This window comes from Silurus aristotelis (genome assembly GCF_946808225.1).
Source record: "Silurus aristotelis genome assembly, chromosome: 16".
Classification (NCBI taxonomy): domain Eukaryota; kingdom Metazoa; phylum Chordata; class Actinopteri; order Siluriformes; family Siluridae; genus Silurus; species Silurus aristotelis.
Window position 1 is genome coordinate 2,420,587 of NC_139589.1, and position 19,063 is coordinate 2,439,649.

The 19,063-nt window shown below is 43.9% G+C and overlaps 1 protein-coding gene across 3 annotated transcripts in view; it reads right to left on the minus strand.

Moving 5' to 3' along the window:
* amot (angiomotin) overlaps nt 1-19,063 on the minus strand; it is a 30,386-nt gene that overhangs the window by 5,474 nt on the left and 5,849 nt on the right. Inside the window, exons 2-12 of one of the 3 annotated variants that reach the window (XM_083564326.1) lie at nt 13,740-13,884; nt 13,000-13,051; nt 11,499-11,733; nt 10,668-11,428; nt 8,980-9,493; nt 8,759-8,903; nt 7,007-7,099; nt 6,707-6,852; nt 3,298-3,447; nt 1,606-1,796; nt 457-839 (exon numbers count right to left, since the gene is read on the minus strand). In XM_083564326.1, coding sequence (XP_083420452.1) covers nt 457-839; nt 1,606-1,796; nt 3,298-3,447; nt 6,707-6,852; nt 7,007-7,099; nt 8,759-8,903; nt 8,980-9,493; nt 10,668-11,359 — 2,314 coding nt within the window. In that variant the 5' untranslated portion in view covers nt 11,360-11,428; nt 11,499-11,733; nt 13,000-13,051; nt 13,740-13,884. Of the gene's footprint in view, nt 1-456; nt 840-1,605; nt 1,797-3,297; nt 3,448-6,706; nt 6,853-7,006; nt 7,100-8,758; nt 8,904-8,979; nt 9,494-10,667; nt 11,734-12,999; nt 13,118-13,739; nt 13,885-19,063 lie in introns of all 3 variants that reach the window. The other 2 variants (XM_083564325.1, XM_083564327.1) reach the window with 2 other exon arrangements.

Sequence of the window (19,063 nt, forward strand, 5' to 3'; positions counted from 1 at the left end):
CCTTCATTAATTCATCAGTGGAAACCATAAAAACATACATGTGCTATGAGGAAGGTTGGAAAAACATCTCCTGCTCTTGTTCTAACCTTGTTCTATTCCGTTTCGGAATCGCGTCTGCTTTAAAAGGTGTAAAGCTTTTCGGCTCACCGTGTTTGTAAAGTGGTTAGGGATTGGGAAGGTTGCGAGTTCAAATCCCAGTACCACCACACTCTTGAGCAGGTTCCCTAACTTTCAACCACTTTGTTGTATAAATGGAATTAATTGGGGGTCTGCTAATGATCCAAGTGGTTATCTGAGGGATGGTTTTTACACCAAAGAGATTTAAAAGTTCCAGGAGATCAGCACCTACTGTCTGATGATGACTACGTTTTTATCCCTGTCTGTTTCCTAGTTCCATCCGTCACTCGTACATGTGTAGCGTGTTAAGCAGAGCTAAGCAGCAATATCCTTCCTTACCCAGACTGCCCTTCCAGCTGCGGTCCTCCTTGCGTTCCTCTGTAATCGGGCTGCTGCCGCTGAGCCCCAGCGAGTGAGAGAGCAGGCCTGAGCTGCCCAGTCCACTCGTGCCCGTGGCTATAGACATGAGGGACTTGGAGGGCCGCATGGTGGACGGACCGTCGGCTTTACTCCCTGGCTCCTTGCGCGAACGTTGGTGCAGCACCTTGATCATGGCATCCTTCTCGATGATCTGCGCATGGAGGTTCTTGATGCGGCTCTCCATGTCCAGGCAGCGGCGGTTGGCCATGAGAATCTCCTCCTCTTCTTTCTGGATACGTGCCTCCACCGAGGTGTCGTAGCTGCTGCTGGGTGAGTGGCTGATCAGAGCTGATGAAGTGTCTCTGCAGGAGGAACAGATGATCAGCAACTCAAACATAAAAACATTTTTTTTTCTACTTCGCAGGTCTCAGATGTCACTTAAGAGTTCATTTTGACCAGGAAGCACAATTTCTATAGCAAATATAACATTAATATGCACCGACAGCATCTAATTTCCAACTCCGCAACCAATCGTTGTTGTAATGTCTCGCATTTTCTGAAGGTCAGACAGAGCTAATGGAAGTCAGACACTCTATGAACATACCCTATAAAGACAAATGTTTTTGGACACCTGACCATAAGATTCCCATTTGATTTTTGAGCATCCTATTCCACATTTAGTCCTTAAAGATGTTCCACTAGATTATGTGCTCATTCAGACACAAGTCATGTTGTCATGACGTAGGTGAGGAGGCCTCATCCTTGAAGTGTTCAATAGAGTTGAGGATCAGAGCTCCATTGCAGGAGATCCTTCAATCCAGAACCATATCTTCATGGAGCTGGCTTTGTGCACAGGGTTATTGTGAAGCAGGAAAAATGGATTGCGTAAGGATTGGAGCGAGTTTGAAGAGGGCCAAATTGGGATGTCTAGACGTCTGGGTCAGAGCATCTCCAAAGGCTCATTGATGCACATGTAGCTCAAATTGCTGAAGAAGTTAAAGCAGTTGATGAACGACTGGTCACGACTGTTTTTTTCAGCAAACGGGGACCAACACAATATTAGGCAGGTGGTCATAATGTTCTGCCTGATAGGTGCATGTACATATAGTGTTCCTCTGGTCTGCGTACCTTTGCGTGGCGACAGATGCAGCGGCATCCAGGGCGAACTGCCTCATGACGCTCTCCTCTAAATACTTCTGCTCCCATTTGGTCATGTCGGCCTCCAAAGCTAAAATCCTCTCCTCCTTCTCACGCAGGTGCTCCATTAGGGCCGTGGTGCTGTACTCGGGGCCGGTGGGGTTCTGTGAGCCTCCTGATCTCTGTGCAGAACAAACAGGAAGGAAAACTGTTTACTGGAGTTATAGGATTAGATAACACATGTCTGTGTAGTCATGTTATTGAGGAGGTCTGTGATGATCATGACAGCTTCACACTGATCTTGTACAAAGCACAAAGATGGGCTTGTGTTCAGGATCTACACGAAGCTCATCACACCAACAATTCCACACCTACAACATACTGATTACTTCGACGGTTATTATAAGCGCTTGTCAGAGGTTTTGTGACCAAATAATATCCTGGAAAGGTTGGAAACACGGAGTATTTCATGGTTTTTCAGAGACACATGCATGTTCCTTTTGTTTCTACTCGAACAAACAAATCTAGAAAATGTCCAGATGTTCCACATGATTCGAATTGAAAAATCCTCCCTTAGCACAAAGAACAGCTTTACACACTCTCAGCATCCAGACACTTCGTTTCTCCAAAACGTTCAGCTGAAATACTTTGCCGCTCAAGATGTTCTTCTTTCTTGTGATCCACTTCATCCCAGAGCAGTTCAGTAGGATCTAGGTGCGGTGACCGGGCAGGTCATGATGGATATCACTCCAGACGACTGTTTGCTCTCTGAATAACGCTTACAGGAATCGCATGGTGTTAAAAAATGGAAGGGTTGCCATGTTGGTTCAGGATTCCTTTCACTTTTTGAAATACGTCTCAAACTTTCCCTGCTCCAAAAAAACCCCAAACCATTAGGCTTCAACCTCCATGTGTGAGTTTGTGGGTGAGGGCAGTCTGATTACATCTTCTCTCTTTTTTGGTCTCCACAGAACTTTCTTGCACTCATTCACTGTTCAGTGCTTGTGTGGGTTTTACCGAGTTATACCGAGTTTGCTGAATTGAAACAAAATGAACATGCACGTGAGTCTCAGAAACCATAAAAGGCTCAGTAAAAGGTGGCCACTGTACATAAACAAGCATCGCTTATATATTTTTATTCATCTCTAAAGTCTTGACATGGAAGAAAAACTAAACAAACAAAAAAAACCCACCATATACACATGCAAATATGCACACAAAAGGATACTTCAACTGGTCATTTTGCAGAAGATAAAATACATGAATCTTTCCACATGTAATTGCACATGGACTCTGTAAAAATGACTCAATTAGATTACTAATGTTTCTTCCATAACACTGTTCTAGAAAAGAAAAAAGCTGCTTCAAGGTTGGGACTGGTATCTGGGCCTCTAAAAAGAATCCCAGCTGTTTGCTGATGCTTTTCTTACTCACTTACTCACTCACACACACACACACACACACACACACGTCAAGCGTCTACAACCTTTTCTCCAGATCCCCGGATTAAGGGTCATGTAAAAGGAGCAGTGAACGATCCAATCGGACACACAAGAGGATTATGAGAAATCTCCTGCTGACTGCACCTGAACTCAGGCTTCCCCTGCTTAATATGTCTGTGTGTGTGTGTGTGTGTGTGTGTGTGTGTGTGTGTGTGTGTGTGTGTGTGTGTGTGTGTGGTACCTGTTGCATCCTGAGGGACTCCAGCTCTCTCTCCAGCCGTGTGCGTAATCTGTGCTCCAACTGCTCTCGCTTCTCACAGGCAGCCTGCAGCTGAGCCAGAGCCTGCTGCATCCTCTCCACCTTCTCCACATAGACCTGCTTCTTCTTAAGCTACACACGTGCACACATGCACACACACACACACACACACACCAGGTCTGAGTTTACCTCTTTCAGGCCGTAAGGTGGACATTTTGATATACATCGTGCCATATTTAAACCTGTTTAAGGGTCGGTTTAATCATTTAAACATTTTTGGCATTAAACATTTATTTCCATGACTTATACCTGCAGATATAATTATTAGACGTCAACCGATTTCACTGAAACTGATAGCAAGGCTTGATCGTACTTGCCGATTAAAATCAACTGATTTTTTTTTTTACAGTGTTTTTAAATTAAACAAAACATAACACTACAATTTGAAATAGTACAGAACTTTGTTACAAAAATAAAATAAAAAAACAGTAGGGAATCATGAAAATGTGCTAAATGAACTAAATATGAATATATTATTCATATTAATAAATAGGACATGTATAAGGACAGTGTGACAGCAGTGAAGTGTGCAGTAGGAACAACAGACTGGTTCAAGGTGAAGGTGGAACTGCATCAAGGATCGGCTCTGAGCCCAGTCCTGTTTGCAGTGGAGATGGACAGGTTGACGGACAAGGTCGGAGAGGAGTCTCCATGGACTATGATGTTTGCAGGTGATATTGTTATTTGTGGTGAGAGTAGAGAGCAGGTTGAGAAGAGCCTGGAGAGGTGGAGGGACATGCTGGAGAGAAGGGGAATGAAAGTCAGTAGGAGTAAGACAGAGTACATGTGTGTGAATGAGAGGGAGGGTGGTTGGAGGGAGAAGAGGTGGTGAAGGTGGTGGAGTTCAGCTACCTGGGGTCAACATTTCAAAGTAATGAAGAGTTTGTTAGGGAAGTGAAGTGAAGAGAAGAGTGCAGGCAGGGTGGAGTGGGTGGAGAATAGTGATAGCAGGAGTAATTTGTGATAGAAGAGTATCTGTGTGAGTGAAAGGGAAAGTTTATAGGACTGTGGTGAGACCCGAGATGATGTATGGATTAGAGACAGTGGCATTGAGTAAAAGACAGGAGGTGGAGCTGGAGGGAGCAGAGCTGAAGATGTTGAGGTTTTCGTTGGGAGTGATGACGATGGACAGGATTAGAAATGAGTTTATTAGAAGGACAGCGCATGTAGGACGTTTTGGAAACAAGGTGAGGGAGGTGTAATTGAGATGGTTTGGACATGTGCAGAGGAGGGACATGGGGTATATCAGTAGGAAAATGCTGAGGATGGAGCCACCAGGATAGAGGAAAAGAGGAAGACCAAGGAGGAGGTTTATTGATGTGGTGAAGGAAGACATGCAGGTATTTGGTTTAAAAGAGGCAGATGTAGAGGACAGAGTATTATGGAGACGGATGATCTGCTGTGGCGCCCCCTAACGTTAGCAGCCGAAAGAAGAAGAAGGAGAATTAAGAAAAGTAAGATATTCATTCAAACAGAAACAAACAGTAAGATTCTAAATAAATGAAAACAGTAACATCTAAAGTGAATAAAAGACCAATTTAAATAAACAATACGTGACATTAGTGATTCGCCTCTGGAGGCCGCTCTCGTACTGTATAACGCAACCCAGAAAAACTATCAATATGTATTTTTGCAGATAGCCGATAGTTCCAGCAATCAAATATTGCCGCTGACAAAACCGACAAATCGTTCAACCTCTAATAATTATATCTAAAAAAAAGAATGGTTTGATAAATGAGAAACAGGCGGAATAATTGTATCATTCCAGTATAGCGCCCATTTACATTATATAACAGACGCCTTTATCCAGAGCGGCTTACATTCATCTAATTTATACAACTGAGCAGTAACGGGGTTAAGGGCTTCGCTCGGGGCCCAGAAGTGGCAGCTTGGTGTGGCTTGGATTTGAACTTATGACCTTTGGATCCTGATCCTTAATCACTAAGACCCACTACAACCTCCGTCATTATGTCTAAATCTATCATTTTCTGTAATGGCATGAAAAGCGTGTCCTCCTACCAGTCTCACTCTTGCAATGCGAGGAATGTGTGTGTCGATTTGGAGACAACAGAATTTTTTTTTTTTTTTTTTATCGCCTTTGAATCTGATCCTAATCCTTCCTGTAAACCGGTCTGGCCATATCGGAGACAGCTGGACCAGTTTTCCGGTTTTAATTTACAGCCCCAGCACACAGGTGAGCCTCACATAACCGAAAATCTACCTTACAATACCCTCCTTGTGTCCTTAAGACCCCTCCCCCTCCCTGACAAAACTTTCAAATCCAGCAGAAGCTATAATTGTGGCCCAAATGAATGGCCCGATTTAGCTCTGGGGGCTCTGCGACACAGAAGAAGCAGAGAAAGAGGACAAGTATGCAGTTTCCATTTATTTAGACAGCGCTGGCTGGATGAGTGGGTGGGAGGGGGGTGGTTTAAGAATTCAGCCATCTTCAAGTTCTTTCATGGCAGACAACTCAAGAGGCTTTGTTTGTCGGAACAAGCGGCTGTTTGTGACAGGGCCGGAGGAAAGTTGAACAGTCCGGCGGGTTCTGGGATTGCGGTTTGCGCAGCCTGCTCGCCGCGGGCCACAAGTCCATCTGGGGCCGAGCCAGTTGCGCCAAGGCACATTCTCCAAACATGCTCCAAGACTTCAAGCCCATTAGAGTAAAAAAATTAAAATAAAAACCAAAAAAAAAAACACTGACACTCCTTCTGTTACTCTTGTGCTCATTTAGATTGGAGGTTTCTCTTACTTTTGCATTCTTGTTAAAATGTCCCAGTGGATGCTGTTTGGATTGGCCGAAGATCACGGGCTAGCGGTTCATTTGGAGGGGCTTTAATGGGGAGTCATTGTCTCTTTGCTGAATGTTGTGGGTTACCTATGCTATGGGTTCCTGGATTATTGCTGATTCGAAAACTCACAGCGTATTCAGAAAGATATAAAGCTAAAAAATGTAAGTTGTAAAAAGTTTTACAGCTAATAAAAAGGGGGGGGACCTCAAATTTAAGACTCCTTCTCTTAGTGTAAACAGCAGGAAACAAAGCATTCTCTTGTGCATAGCTTAATGACTCAGCACTCTCAGAGCAATAAAGAAGAAAAACCCTAAATTCCACAGAGGTCCTCCGAGATGTTTCTAAACCGAACCAGATATCTCAGCCTTGGGCTACAGGGTGAAAAGTGTCCACAAGAGGGCCCACACAAACACAAACACCGAAACCTTGAAGGCACTCGATAATTAATGCCAGACGTGACCGAGAACATGCAACCCTGGTACCCTCGTATGCAACGAAAATATGTTGAACAGGCCACAGCTGAGAAACAGTGAGCTCACCTCCTCCTCCAGTTTGACTACTTTAGCCTGAGCGTTGTTCAGGGCCTGGTCGCGGATCTCGATGTGCCTGCGCTGGTCCTCGTTGGTGGAGCGCAGCGCATTAAGCTCAATCTCAAGTTTCTCTTTTTCCCTCTGGGTCTCTTTGTCTAAGGAACAGTCAAACAGTAGAAGAAAATTCAGGCTCAATTCAGGTTTCAGACTTTTGCAAACAAACCGGCGTACTAATGGCTTTTGCGAGGCTTAGGGCTGCGTTGAGCCGCTGGGCTCATATTTGAGGAAATTTCTGGAAGGGGTACTCACTCTGAGCCAGGAGCTGAGAGATGGTTTTGCGGTTGTCCTCTGTGCCCTCGCATTCTTTGGCTGCTAGCTGCTTGTTGGCTGTTTCCATACGTTCTAGAAGAGCAAGGAGGACAATTGGACCGTTGAGAAACCAACAACACGGTGCAAAAACTTCGTTATTTTACATCTTACTTTTTTATTTGTATCAAACAAATGCGTGTGAGACAACTTTCTTAATTTTACAAAAGTCCTGAAAACAATTAAATTTCAAACCATGATGAGACAATTATATGGCACTTTACTGAAAAAAACAAAATAATAATCAAATTCTAGATATTTATTGTACCATATGCTTTCATTTGATTTAAACATTACAACGCCATCAAACCTCATCGAAACATTTTGCCATAGTGGGCAATTATTCCTTAGAAAAAAAACAAAAAAAAAACATGGCTTTAACAAAAGAGCCATTATACCGTGGGGGTGCCGGTTTTTCGCAATCGTAAAACGTTCCTCGAGCCAAACGTTGAAACAATATTTCCCCCATGTTAAGTCAACCAAACTAAATGATGAGGATTCCAGAAGCACATGCCCTGCTCCTTAACATCCCAGTTCCACAAAATGCAATGGAAATTTAGATTTGTCCTGGAAAAGCAGGGGCTCTTTTTTCCCCTCCTGTGTGTGTTGGAAGTGTAGAGCAGAAAGAATGAGAAACATGGGGAGGAAGAAATTAGGGCAAGCGTGAGAGGGAGAAAGAAGGGAGGAAGGGGGGGGGAAGAAAACTCGTCCGATTTTGCTGTAAAACTCTCAGGGGCTCCCTGCAGACCCAAGTCCAGGCTCTGTGCCATAAATCAGGGTTTTCTCTGTTCTCTGGCGCTCTAAAGAATTCAGAATGGTGGAGGTGGGCCTGATTAAAAATGCAAGAAAATATTGTGCTTGAAAGCAGCAACACACTGGTGATAAGATAATCGGGTGCTTTACTGTCTACCCGGGTGGTCGGAATACATTTTTAGAGCGTGCATGTATCGTTTAAAATCCCATGTTCTACTTGACCTGAGTGCAGTATCAGTCTGTTGAGCTTTCCTAAAACCTTTTGGCCAATTGATGTAGGAAAAGTTCTCTGAAAAAACTAAATACATAAACATTTGTGTATAGATATTGTATATATGAGAGATTTGACTGAACTAAGGGATAGAAAGATTCACAGATTCGCAGCGGGATCAAAGTTAACGGTTTACATTGGTAAAATAATTTATTTATATTTAATTATTAGTCCATGCGCTCTACTTTTACTATGTAGTAAGTGACAAATAATTTGTGACCAATATTTTCTATGTAGATTGATTTCTCCTCGTGAATATTAAGTATCACAACACTACAGAGGCCGAGGCGTTTCCTGAGAGTGAGATAGAATACAGATTAACATGGCAGAGGTAGAGCTGCATCTGAAGACAGAACAGGAAAAGGATGTCTGGCTTTATTTAATCTTTAGGGGTTTTTTTGCATTACAAATGTGTGTATATGAAAGGGGCCATGTTTTAGAAGTCAGAAGGCACTTAAGTAAATTGATTTGCTGTCGGTCTGAACCGAAGAAATAAAAGTACCATAATGAACTGCATCTCATCACCTTTTTTTCACTGCATCGTATTGCACTGAATCAAAACGTGTTAAATTAAACATGAAGTCGGATCGCGCTGCATCCTAATAGCACAATGAGTTCACCATGACCCCATAAATCCAGTTCCAGTCACAGCAAACACTTCTGATGCTCACCTCTTAGATCCCTGTTGAAGTCGTGCAGCCTGCGCACTTCCAGCTCCAGCTTGTTCCTCATGGTTTTCTCCAGGGCTTCCCTCTTGGATGAGGACTTGGCCAGGTTCTCATATGCCTCAGACACCAGCTGAATCTCCGTCTCTAGCTGCATAGGAGGAAAATGTTACGTTTCTATCTAAAAATCGCTGGAAAATAAAAATCTGCCAGAAACATAGGAATACCTTTTGCAGCTTGGACACCTTTTCCCCGCAGACTTCCATTTCTTGCTTGAGTTCCCGGTTCTCTTCAGTGAGCATGTCCACCATCTGCTGGGCACGTGCCAGCATGGCATACGGGTCACCCTGGAGTGAGAGGGGGTGTGGATAGTGTTGCCCTTGGCTAGGCTGCTGCTGCCCCTGCGGATGGTACTGGTGCTGGTGCAGATGGAGGCCCCGGGGTGCGGAGCCGTAGGGGTCATGAGGGAAGCCATGGGGCCGTTGATGAGGCGTAGGGTGACCCGGGCCCATGCCGTATGGCTCGCCTTGATGGCCGCCCGGCCCCTGCGGACTCCGTGGTCCCATTGAAAAGGGTGTCTCTAACTGATGGCCCATGGCTGAAGAGGAATGAGAAGATGCCAGTATGCTGCTGAGGGTTGAGGACTGAGCGCGGGACAGCGATCCCACCGAGGTGACTGAGGACGTGGGACTGTGTTGATGGATGGGCCTCTGGGAGTGTCCTGAGCTCTCTTTATTGGAGCTGAGAGTTCAGAAAGAAGCATCAAAAAACACCATCAACATTTCATTCACTTATCAAGAGCAAGTGACATGTCTAGTGTGCTTAATGACATTAAAATGTCGGTCGATTCTTACCACACGTGACACAGCAGGTGCCTCGCTGCAAATATTTTTCACATTAACATTCCAGTTTCTAAAGAACTTAAAGACAAACAGTCAGGCTGTAACTTGCATTAGGGTGATTACTACAACTGGGATGGCATTCTTTTGCAGTACACCACACTGGCTCTTAGGTAGATGAATTAAAGGAAAACAGGCAAAACTGGCTTTTCCTACAATGCCTGGCAGCATGTCCCAGCACTTCGGGGTAGGGCCAACCAAAAGGGAACTCAATCTCTTCCCAATTCATGGCTCTGTCAAGCACTTAGCTGGTCATAATTCACATGATAATTACCTATATTCAGAATTTATGCTTAATTATTTCACACATCAACCTCATTTTACCTCAAAGTCATTTATTTTTATGATGCCCCCCTGCATCCTCGGACAATTTAAAAACAAAAGCTTCTAACTCACAAACTGAGCATTATTGGCAATTTATTTGTCTTCAGTAACTGCTTTATTATAATAGAAGTCATGAAGTCACCAAGACCTGCTTCTGTTGAGCAATGTGTGCTTTTGGTCTTGAATATGTACAAACATGTAAAACTCCTGATATGGATAAATGAGGAGGAACCCAGAAAGATGATAAGAAAATGCTCAACCTACTAAATAAAAAAAAAATCCCCCGGAAATACCTCTCTATCTTTCATTCTTTCTTTTCATTCCTTCCTGATTTCTTTCCTCCATTACTTCTTCCTTTCATTATTTCGCTTTACTTCCTTCCTTCCTTCCTTCCTTCCTTCTTTATCTCGCTTACTTTCTTTTCCTTACTTACTTAATTTTCTTCCTTTTCTTCTCTTTCTCTTCCTTCCTTAATCTTTTTTCTGTCCTTCCTTCTCTTTCTTTCATTTGTTCCATCTTTCTTTCTTTCATTTGTTCCAGCCTTCTTTCTTTTTCTTGCTTTCTTTTCTTCCTTCCTTCTTGCTTGCCTTCCTTCCAGCATAAACTACAATCTACACCTTTTTCACAAGAATGTGAAAAGCCATGCCCAGAAAATACCTTCTTTAAAAAAAAAATTTTAAAAAGGGACTCACCGGAAAGATCCGTACTCTGGTGGTGGCTGGTAGCGCACATGAGGGACCTCAATTCTCGACTGCTGAGCTGAGCTGCGGTGGTCTGAATAATAGTGTCCTGGATCTTGGTGCTGTGGGTGGTGGTGCTGCTGAGGTTTGGGTGGAGAAGGGAGACCTTTATAGGGATAGTCTGGGGGTGGGCCACGGTGGGGTCCCACTGGTTTATAGTAATCCCCCTGTGTTCCTGGTGATTGAGGCAGCTGTGGCGAGAGCGGCGCACTGGTGACAGGAGCATGGGCTTTGACACCGCTGGTGGCCAGTGAAAGCTGCATGAGCCTTTCACTTAGGGAGCGCACATGGCCCTGCTTGAGGTCCTTCAGGCCATCATCCTGGTGTACTTTGGCTGCACCAAGCCGCTGTACCGCGGGGCGGCCCTCCGGAGGACGTACCTTTGCATTGGTGACACCGGTGACATAGAAGGCAGCACCCACCGTTGGGCCGAGAGGCGGCTGTGGCTGGTGGCCACGAAAATACTGCGACTGCACCTTGGCTTCCTCGTACGAAGGCAGGTCCTCAGGGTTTTGGCCTTGGGATCCGGCACCTCCGCTGCCTCCTCCACCACCCATGCCTCTGGGGTTCATCTGTTTCTCCATGCCGCTGTCTGCCTGCAGCTCTTGGCCCTGTGGCTCTTGTCGGGCAACGTGAGGAACCATGGAGTGTTCATCTCCCGGGCCCAGGAGCTGCTGTTGCTGCTGCTGCTGCGACTGTTGCTGCTGCTGCTGCTGCTGCATCTGTTGCTGCTGCTGCATCTGTTGCTGCTGCTGCATCTGTTGCTGCTGCTGCATCTGTTGCTGCTGCTGCATCTGTTGCTGCTGCTGCTGCATCTGTTGCTGCTGCAAGGCCAGGTAGTTCCTGCTTTCGCCATAGCGCATCTGCTCTTGCAAGAGTCTCTGCAGGACGGTGTGGCCTCCTCCGCTCGCACCGCTGCTCGAGGTTTCTTCGGAAACGGAGGCTGCCCCTCTCATTTCCAGCTCTCGCAAGCCACCCACCTCATGGAAGGAGGAGCTTCGGCCACGGTCTACGCCCCCTGAAAATCAAACATGCAGACATGATATTGATCAAAAGCAACGGTGAAGAGAAGGAAAAGAAGCTGCAGAGTAATGAAAATTCCATGTAACCTGTAGCCAACAATGAAAGGAAATGAAATTGATTGAGGAGGTTTGCAGTAATCTTTAAGTAATCCGAATAGTCCTCACGGAGCAGAACGCTCACATCCAAACCCCAAAACCACAAACTACCCAGAGGTTTTCATGCATTGACAGCTGGGTGATGGGAGGCAAAAAAAAAAGCCATTGTCTTTTTTAAATAATGGACAAAATCAATCATTCATGTACTTTGTTTATGAAATCAAATTATATTTTTATATTTTCCTTCCCAGAGTCAAAGCAGTGACATTCACCCAGCAGGCCCGAACACCACCAAAACAGCACAGAGCAAATCCTATTGTTTAAAACATGCAGTGCAGAGCAGATAAGCTGATCATCAACATTATTCTCATTTCCAAAGCTTTGGAGAAAAAAATATATAATTAGAGATATTCAGTCCTGAGAGGCCATGCATTAGAACATTTCTTTCCTTGTTTTCATGTGACATCACTACAACAAAAATAGTTTTCTCTTGATCTCGACCTAAACATTGTTTCCTCGTGATCAGCACCTAGTTTTTCTGTCGATTTGGCATAAGAGTTTGTTCTAGATGCAGATTCATCTCGTAGAAGTGCAAACAGTAGCAACTGTGTGAATTGATGATTGCGGATAAATATGCAAATATATGTGCATCATGTAACATAAGTGGATACAGCAATAATTATCTGTGATGCTAGAACATGCTCTTATGCGGAATACGCAGAAAAATGAAGCACTGATCAATAGGAAAAAATGCTTTGTTATTTCGAGATCGCGAAAAAATTGAGACGTTATTACGAGAAAGAAAGAAAAAAATTATAATGCATGGCCTTTTAGGATTTCCGTAGCCCAGGATATGACAGACTGTTACATATATGGTGTACTGTGATTTTAAAGTTATAGGGAAGTGTTAAAGCATCCAGAGCCATCAGGAAGAAACCATTCTATCGATCCAAACAGTGGCATAATGATTTACTAATCAAATAATCGAAAAACCGAAAGACAACTCAGTGGTCCAAAAATACCGAAATGCTAAGTGCGAAGTGTTGTTGCTTCTTGTTACATATATAGAATGGTTTCGTCTTCTGGCCATGCATGCAGCTTTGCTTTCTAGTGGTTAATGAACCGTCTACGAAAAGGAGTAAAGGAGAATTTAATACATCTATTACTTTCTGATATTCTCCGCATTCTCAAGGAGGATGAAGCTTTTTTCCGAAACATCTGTGGTAAATAAATAAACGTACATCAAGTCAAGAATGGGGCCCATCAATGTACGATGTAATGCTGCTATTCAACAAAATAGAAAGAGAGAGAGTGACAGAGAGAGAGAGAGAGAGAGAGAGAGAGAGAGAGGCAGAAAAGGAGAGAAAAAAAAAATGCACAAATTTCACAATGGCATTCTTTTCCTTCGCATCCACGCCAAAACAACGTAGTGTAACTTCCATTTCCTGTTGCTCTTCCCACAAGTTTTAATTCCCCCCACCGACCCCCAACCCGCCCGCCCTCATTGCCTCTCGCTTCTCAAAACTATTACGTAGATGCCGGTGATGATGATGATGATGATGACGACGACGATGACGATGATGACGACAGTGAAAAGAACTTTGAAATGGAGAATTCCATTTGGAGAACTGGACTTTTGGAGAAATGTTGGCAAGTTTGAGGAGCATACAGAAGTGTTAGAACAACATCCAGAGTTAAAGAAACACTGAAAAACAAAACCATTTCTTCCATTTTCTGAAAACTGTATCGGCAAACATTATATAAAACAATTGCACTGTTTCATTCTGCAGTTAACACCAGCAGCTTTCAGACATTTCCAAGAATACAGTTATCTAAACATAAATGTGTCCTGTTTATCTATCACATGTCATTTATATGTTGCCTCATGTCAGGTCAGGTCACCTACCTGTGTGGCTGTTGTAGCTGGCGTCCTGGTTCACTTTTGGCCGCTCATGGCGCTGATTCTTTCCCCGACTCACTGCTCACCGCAAGCTCTTCAAGGTGCTCCAAAATGTCCAGGAGATCGTCGAGTTCCCGAACGCCCAGGCACTCTGCAACAGGAAAGCACTCTCACCAGCTAGAACAATGGGGGTGGGGTCCACAGACAAGCACAGGGGGCTCTTCGATTATTGAAGAGGGTGGGAGGGGGGTCAGGAATGTGGAATACAGGGCGCTTGCAGGACACTCGTTTCCTGGCCGTGACACCACTAAAAAAGAAGTACCCTTGTTTTTTTTCCTCCTGCAGCTGTGTGACTGGGCAACGTCTAAACCCAGGCCAGTAACACGTCGCAGTTAAGACTAGAGCCCTGAGTACGCCGAGCTGGCTGCAGATCAGTCAAGAAGAGGCAGAAGAGAAGAGAAAGCCTGAGAAAAGCTAAATTCAAACACAGGATGTGAGGATGTACATAGTTTTAAAGAGGATTACTCAAGGGGATTTGAGCTGCTTTTGGCAAAAATAACACAATCGCTATGGGAACTCGAACAGCTCGAATTATTCCAACCAGGAATCGGGTTCGGTTTAGTCACAGCCTACACGTTACAGAGAACATGCTTCTTTCCCTTAAAACAATGACTCCATGGGATACATCGGACTCCAAGAACAACCCCGAAATTTAATTGCGTTTTGGAATGCAACCATGTTCCTTTGGTGAAACAAACAAAACTGCATGTCGCCATTCAAAAAGTATCTCAGAAATAAATCTGGTGTCTAACCGCACAGTAAGGAACAAGACGTCCTTCTTTTCCTAATCCGAGTATTATAACAGCTTATTTAACTGCATACACACAAGTATGGCTGAGGGTAAAACGACTACAACTGATCATCTCCCTCAAAACTGAGGACAAATGACACCCAGATGGCTCGTCTCCCCACACCCCTGACGGCTGACGCTGGAACTCGAAGTTCCTTGACTGATTCAGATAAACTGTTTATTCCCAGCCAGAGTGAATTTGTGGAATCCGGCATTCCACAGAGTCCACAGATAGGTCTCGGGCTGTGTGCGTTTCCAAAGGCTCTGACCCCGGAGCCTTACCGTGGATATGTCGATGACACTTCATAGGCATGGAGTGTGTCAGCCTCAGCATGAAGAATGACACAAATGGGGAAATGTTTAACTTTCTGGCTACGAACTGTTTAGAAGTCCACCCCAGCAATCTCCTGCCAATGGTTATAAATCCATCCCAAGATTTTTCCAGAGTAGTTTCAAAACTGCAGGATAAACATTTTTTTATATTAGATAGACAATATATAGACAAAAGTATTGCGAGACCTGATCTCTCCTGCCAGATGTGGTTCTTCTCCGAGCTGTTACCACAAAACTGGAGGCTCACAACTGTACAGGACGTCTTAAAATAACATTTTAAATGAAAAAATAGTAAAATAAAGCTCCATGAAGATATACTTTACATGGTTTGGAGAGGAAGATCTCCTGCTATAGAGCTCTGATCTCATCCCTACTGAACACATTTGGGATGAATGTGAACGCTGACTTCACCACAGGCCTCCTCAGCTTCTCACTTACTTCAGTACCTGATTTTACTAACATCTTTGTGGCTGATTAAGACAAATGACCACAAGCACACTCCAAAATCTACTGGAACATCTTTCCAGGAGAGTGGAGAGAATTATAAGAGCAAATTGGGACTAAATTTGAAATGCGAAGCTCAAAAAGTACAGTACTTATGACCGGGTGTCTGCAAACTTTTGGCAATATAGTGTAGATGGATGGATGGGGATCGAACTTTTGCTACATGTTTTGTAAAACTAGAATCATTCCAAGAGCAATCATTAACAATGACGTGGCAAAATTCTAATAAAAATAAATAAATAAATAAAACAGGGGAAATTGAGAAAGCACTCACGAGTAAGTATCCCCCTCAACAGAGATAAGAAGTCCTTAAATCGCTAAAACCTTAATGGTCAGGGACATGAGCCTTGTGCTTCACTCCGTGTCCCAGGAAAACACTGCATTCCTTTGACACGCTTATCTCAGCTGCCGTTAGGATGACGGCCGTTTGCTGCGCTACCTGCCGCATTCCTTTAGGTGTGGCCATGGGGACAGGTGAGTCTGGAGCTCAGCCAGCACCTTCTCCACACCCTCATACCAACCAGCTGCTGTAACCGCTTCCACTCCGCTCACTTTACCTCACATACCGGGTGTGATGAGCACGAGGTGATGCACGGCCCAGCGTGAAGCTTCATCAACGAGGTGAACATGAAAGGATTCCCAGGGTTGTGCCAGAGAGCAGAATTATTTGTTCACATGAGCGTCGTTTGTAGAAATAGTTTGCATGCAATTTTGGTATCAAGTATTGGATTTAAACCCTGGAATCACCAAGATGCCACTCTTTGGGCCCTTCAGCAAGGCCCTTAACCCTTTGTGATCCAGGACTGCTGTAACATGGCTGACCCTGCACTTTGTCCCCAACTTCCTACATCGCTGGAATATGTGAAGAAATTAAGTATTCTATAAATTTCCTTTAAATGTTGGAAACGAATAAATTTGGTCAGAGGGTTTACACAAGAAATTTGATATTTCACGAATATGCTTGTGGTTCCTCTCAAGGTTTCTCGCTCATGCCATCTCAGGGAGTTTTTCCTTTGCCACAGTCACCATCATTGGGGACATTCTCACAATTTTAAGGAACAAACTTACAGGCAGTCAACATATGCATCTTTTTATTACCACTTTATCTCTGTAAAGCTGCTTTGAGACAATGTCTGTAGCTATTATACAATGATTATTACTTGCATTTGTTTAATTACGAAGTGAACACCAGCAGCTTTCAGAGATGTCCAAGAATACAGCTATTCAAACATTTAAACAAACGTGTCCTGTCCATCTATCAAATGTCGCCCATACATAGACTCAAGTCGGATTTCAAAGTAGGTTTAAAGTCATGGTAACGATATTAATTAAATAACTATTATATAATAAAATCCATAAATATAGACGAATTAGTTCTGACACAACATAGTGTTTAATTAGTTAAAACAACATACAAGTTGGTTATGTTTTGCCACAGCATCTTCTTTTCCAGTGCTGAGGCATGACTAATTGACCGATCTGGTATGTGCTTGCATGCCATCGTCGGGCATTCCGTATATATCGGGTTTCCTTACAACACATTCCTGCCTGCTAGTTGAGTGCTGGGAAAGGTGAAGTGAGAGACTTCTGGATGGATAAATGTCAACGAGACACTCAATATAATTAAGCATAGCAAATACTCTGTGCGATGTCCATGATGGTGTGTGGATCGTGCATTTTAAACTTTAATTTGTTTCTAGGTTTTAGCTTTTTTAGCCGCTCAATGTTAATTTGGCCGGATCACCTTTGCGCCGATCTGCATCTTCGAAATGAGGGAGCCAAATCTGGCGAGTAGGATTGGGTGCCGTTCTACGACGGTTGCCACAAAGTTTTCGTGGGTTGCGCTCATTGAAGGTCTTCCAGATCTCTCATCGTCTTCTGCTGACTTTCTTCCGCTCCTGAAGCTCGTGCGCCGCTCAAAACACCTCAAACGACTCGTCACAGACTCGCCATATGTCAAACGTCTCTTTGACAGATTTGCCCAGTTCACGCAGAATTTCACGTGGTCAGAATAGCACCAGTTACAAGATTAGTCTCAAAATCTTTTACTTTCTATAAAATCTTCTATCCAGTCTCTTAACACGCTACAATCCGTCACGCTCCCTGAGATCTCAAAACTCTGGGCTTCTAGTAGTTCCTAGAATAGCAAAGTCCACTAAAGGCGGTAGAGCATTTTCACATTTAGCTCCTAAACTCTGGAATAGTCTTCCTGACAGTGTTCGGGGTTCAGATACACTCTCCCAGTTTAAGTGTAGATTAAAAACATATCTTTTTAGCAAAGCCTACACATAACACACATCACACACATCACATCACAACCTTGTGCTCCAGAACATCTGATCACATGCACATTATCAACTTGTGCTGTTAATATCATGAACAGCAGCTACGCTAATTCCTCTCCACTGCTTCTCTTTCTCTCCCCATCCCGAGGCTTCCTGAGGTTTGGCCAGCTCCAGTCACGTCCCACCTCGTGAAGATTATGGACCTATGGATGATCATGGAGAAGTAGATGCCGAGTGTTTAAAGGCCCTGGCATGGAGAAGCTGATGCTGGATCTATGATGATCACAAATTGTTCTGTATTGTTGAAAGATTTATGACCAAACTTTTGATGTCACCCATATGAGGATGGGTTCCCCTTTGAGTCTGGTTCCTCTCAAGGTTTCTTCCTCATATCATCTAAGGGAGTTTTTCCTTGCCACTGTCGCCACGGCTGCTCATCAGGGACAAACGCACACCATTCACCTTCACTGTTGTTTTCTGTAAAGCTGCTTTGAGACAATGTCTGTTGTGAAAAGCGCTATACAAATAAACTTGACTTGACTTGACTTTGATTAGCAGTAACCAACACATTCACAAAAATGTTTGCAAAAATCGAATATCCTTGAAAAAATAAGTGTCAGTCTGTAAGTGACTTTCACAATGGCCTTTAAAACAAACAAAGCCATTACTCTATATCCAAGTTCAACTCACCTGTTAAAAAAGGGGATGTCGGCAAAAGGAAAGGCAGGTGTCACCGATGGAAAGCTTAGATAACACCCACACTAGCACCTGGCCTGCTTCTCAAACACCCAGGAGTCTCTCCAAATTCATATTCTCATTAACTGGCCTTGCTCACTCACATCAAGGAGCTACTTGGCAAAGCCAACAACAGCGCAGTCGAAGGGGACAGGTGTTAGCCAGCACTGGCATACGCTTAAGCGATCAGAAGAGAAAAAGGGCCACACAGGCAGAAGGAACGACGGAGAGCCAGCAGCTCGAGACGAGTGCCAAACAGCTCGGGACGCGTTCTGCCAGACAAGTCCAAAAGGCGAAGGAACAACGGTCACGCTACTTCCTCTGGAAAACCCATGACGATAAATCAAGCGTGACAAGGGCTTTTTGAACGGGGTCGGGTGGGTTGTAAAGAAAGATCTCCTGTCTTTAGGTTACTCTGTAAAGTACCGTTAAACATGAGCAAGCAAGAATTCTTCCCGTAACATGGTACACAACGCAAATGATCAGTAGTATTGCATGATTCTATAGTATTCAATTATTTATAGTGCAAAAAATTTTTTTATAATAATGGAAAAAAAGGATTGGGACTTTTTCCAGCCATATGTGCATCACCAAACTGTTACCCCGAATTTGGAGCTACACAA